At 60.0% G+C, this 1363-nt stretch overlaps 2 protein-coding genes and 1 pseudogene across 2 annotated transcripts in view; all 3 read left to right on the forward strand.

The window, feature by feature from the left end:
- Positions 1 to 385, forward strand: part of ACA1_381860 (Znfinger in Ran binding protein and others domain containing protein) — a gene marked incomplete at both ends in the record, with an annotated part of 1343 nt that extends 958 nt beyond the window's left edge. The window contains 2 exons of the mRNA XM_004336413.1: positions 34 to 139; positions 240 to 385. Of these exons, the coding sequence (XP_004336461.1) occupies positions 34 to 139; positions 240 to 385 (252 nt within the window). The remainder of the gene's footprint in view (positions 1 to 33; positions 140 to 239) is intronic.
- Positions 386 to 621: 236 nt separating this feature from the next.
- On the forward strand, positions 622 to 942 carry ACA1_381970 (annotated as a pseudogene).
- Positions 943 to 1053: 111 nt separating this feature from the next.
- Positions 1054 to 1353, forward strand: ACA1_381980 (uncharacterized protein; the record flags this gene model as incomplete). Its single annotated transcript, XM_004336414.1, has 2 exons — positions 1054 to 1165; positions 1250 to 1353. Coding segments are annotated over 2 exons (216 nt in total), but the record flags the coding sequence as incomplete, so codon positions are not given.
- Positions 1354 to 1363: the final 10 nt, after the last annotated feature.

Below are 1363 nucleotides of genomic sequence, written 5' to 3' on the forward strand. Positions count from 1 at the left end.
CAGGACTACTGGACCACCACCGTCGCCGAGCAGGACGACGATGAAGAAGGCGGCGTCAGCACCACCACGCCGGGCCTGGTGCGCCTGGAGGTGGGACCCATGTGGGGCGCCAGCAGCATCCACGTCACTGGAGCCCTCGGTACCCCACACGACAATGCGCACTTGCAATCTCGCCTTTCTTGTTGTTGATTGTTGGTGCTGATGAAGGTGATGTGTGTTGTTGTGCAGCTCGGGCCAAGGCGGCGATGGTGGCCCATTTCAACGCCCAGGGCTGGGTGGTCGACAACGCAGCTGGGGCACCACGGCGCACATCAACCTGAAGGGCAGCCCTGCGTCAATCCTCAACTCCCACGTCGACCTCTTCAACGGCTGGGTCCTCCTCTGATGACTTAGGAGATCCGCCAATGACCTGACACCACCACCTTCTACTTGCAAGGCGCTGAAGTGCTCAGCCCCCCCCCCTCCCACCCAATCCCCAACCCAATGTCCTTGTGACGCGTCACGCAACGAACAAAGTCCGTCACTTAATAGTCTTACATGCCACGTCAGCAAGTTGCTTTTGTGTTCGCGTGGCAACGGGGACGAACAAACAACACACAACACAACACAGGAGGGAGAGGGATGAGCTTCATGGGAGCGCTATCGGTGGCGGGCCTGCTCAAGAACTTCTTCGGCCCGCTGCTTCTCCCTATCGGTGGTGCGGTGGCCGGACTCGTGGTGACCCTCTTGCTGAGCCCCGCCTCGAGTAGCAGGTTCGGCACGCCCAGCACGGACACTATCCAGACCATCCGCGTGAGCGTGCCGCTGGGCTTCCTCCTCGGCGCCGCGGCTTCGGCGTTCTTCTTCGGCTGGATGAGCCTGGGCGTGCCTGCTGTGGTGGCGCTCGCTTTCGGCCTCAAGGTCTTCATCGCGAAGCGAAGGAGGAAGAGGGAAGGTCAGTAACGAAACACATTTCCGAAATAATTTGGGTTTGATGTAAAAATGAAAAAAATTAAAACGAAGAAAAGAAAAACCGTGTCGCATAGCGGCCACAAGCAGGGGGCGGGGACAAAGATGATGGGGGAGACGGCTACGACCTCGCGTACCATCGATGATGAGCTGCTGTGGTACTGCTCGTACGGCAGCAACCTGTCCCGCTCGCGCTTCATGACCTACATCTCCGGCGGTACCCCCCCCCCACCATATATTCTCTCAGCTCTACTTCTGTCTGCACACGCCCAGCTTTGCTAATGCCCTGGCGCGCGTGCAGGGCGAGCGGCGGGGTCGAAGGTGGTCCACGAGGGATGCCGCGACATAACGCCACCACTGGACGACCGCCCGTTCCTCCTGCCCTACGCGCTCTCGTTCCCGCTCTGGTCCAACT

This window comes from Acanthamoeba castellanii (genome assembly GCF_000313135.1).
Source record: "Acanthamoeba castellanii str. Neff unplaced genomic scaffold scf7180000084712, whole genome shotgun sequence".
Classification (NCBI taxonomy): domain Eukaryota; phylum Discosea; order Longamoebia; family Acanthamoebidae; genus Acanthamoeba; species Acanthamoeba castellanii.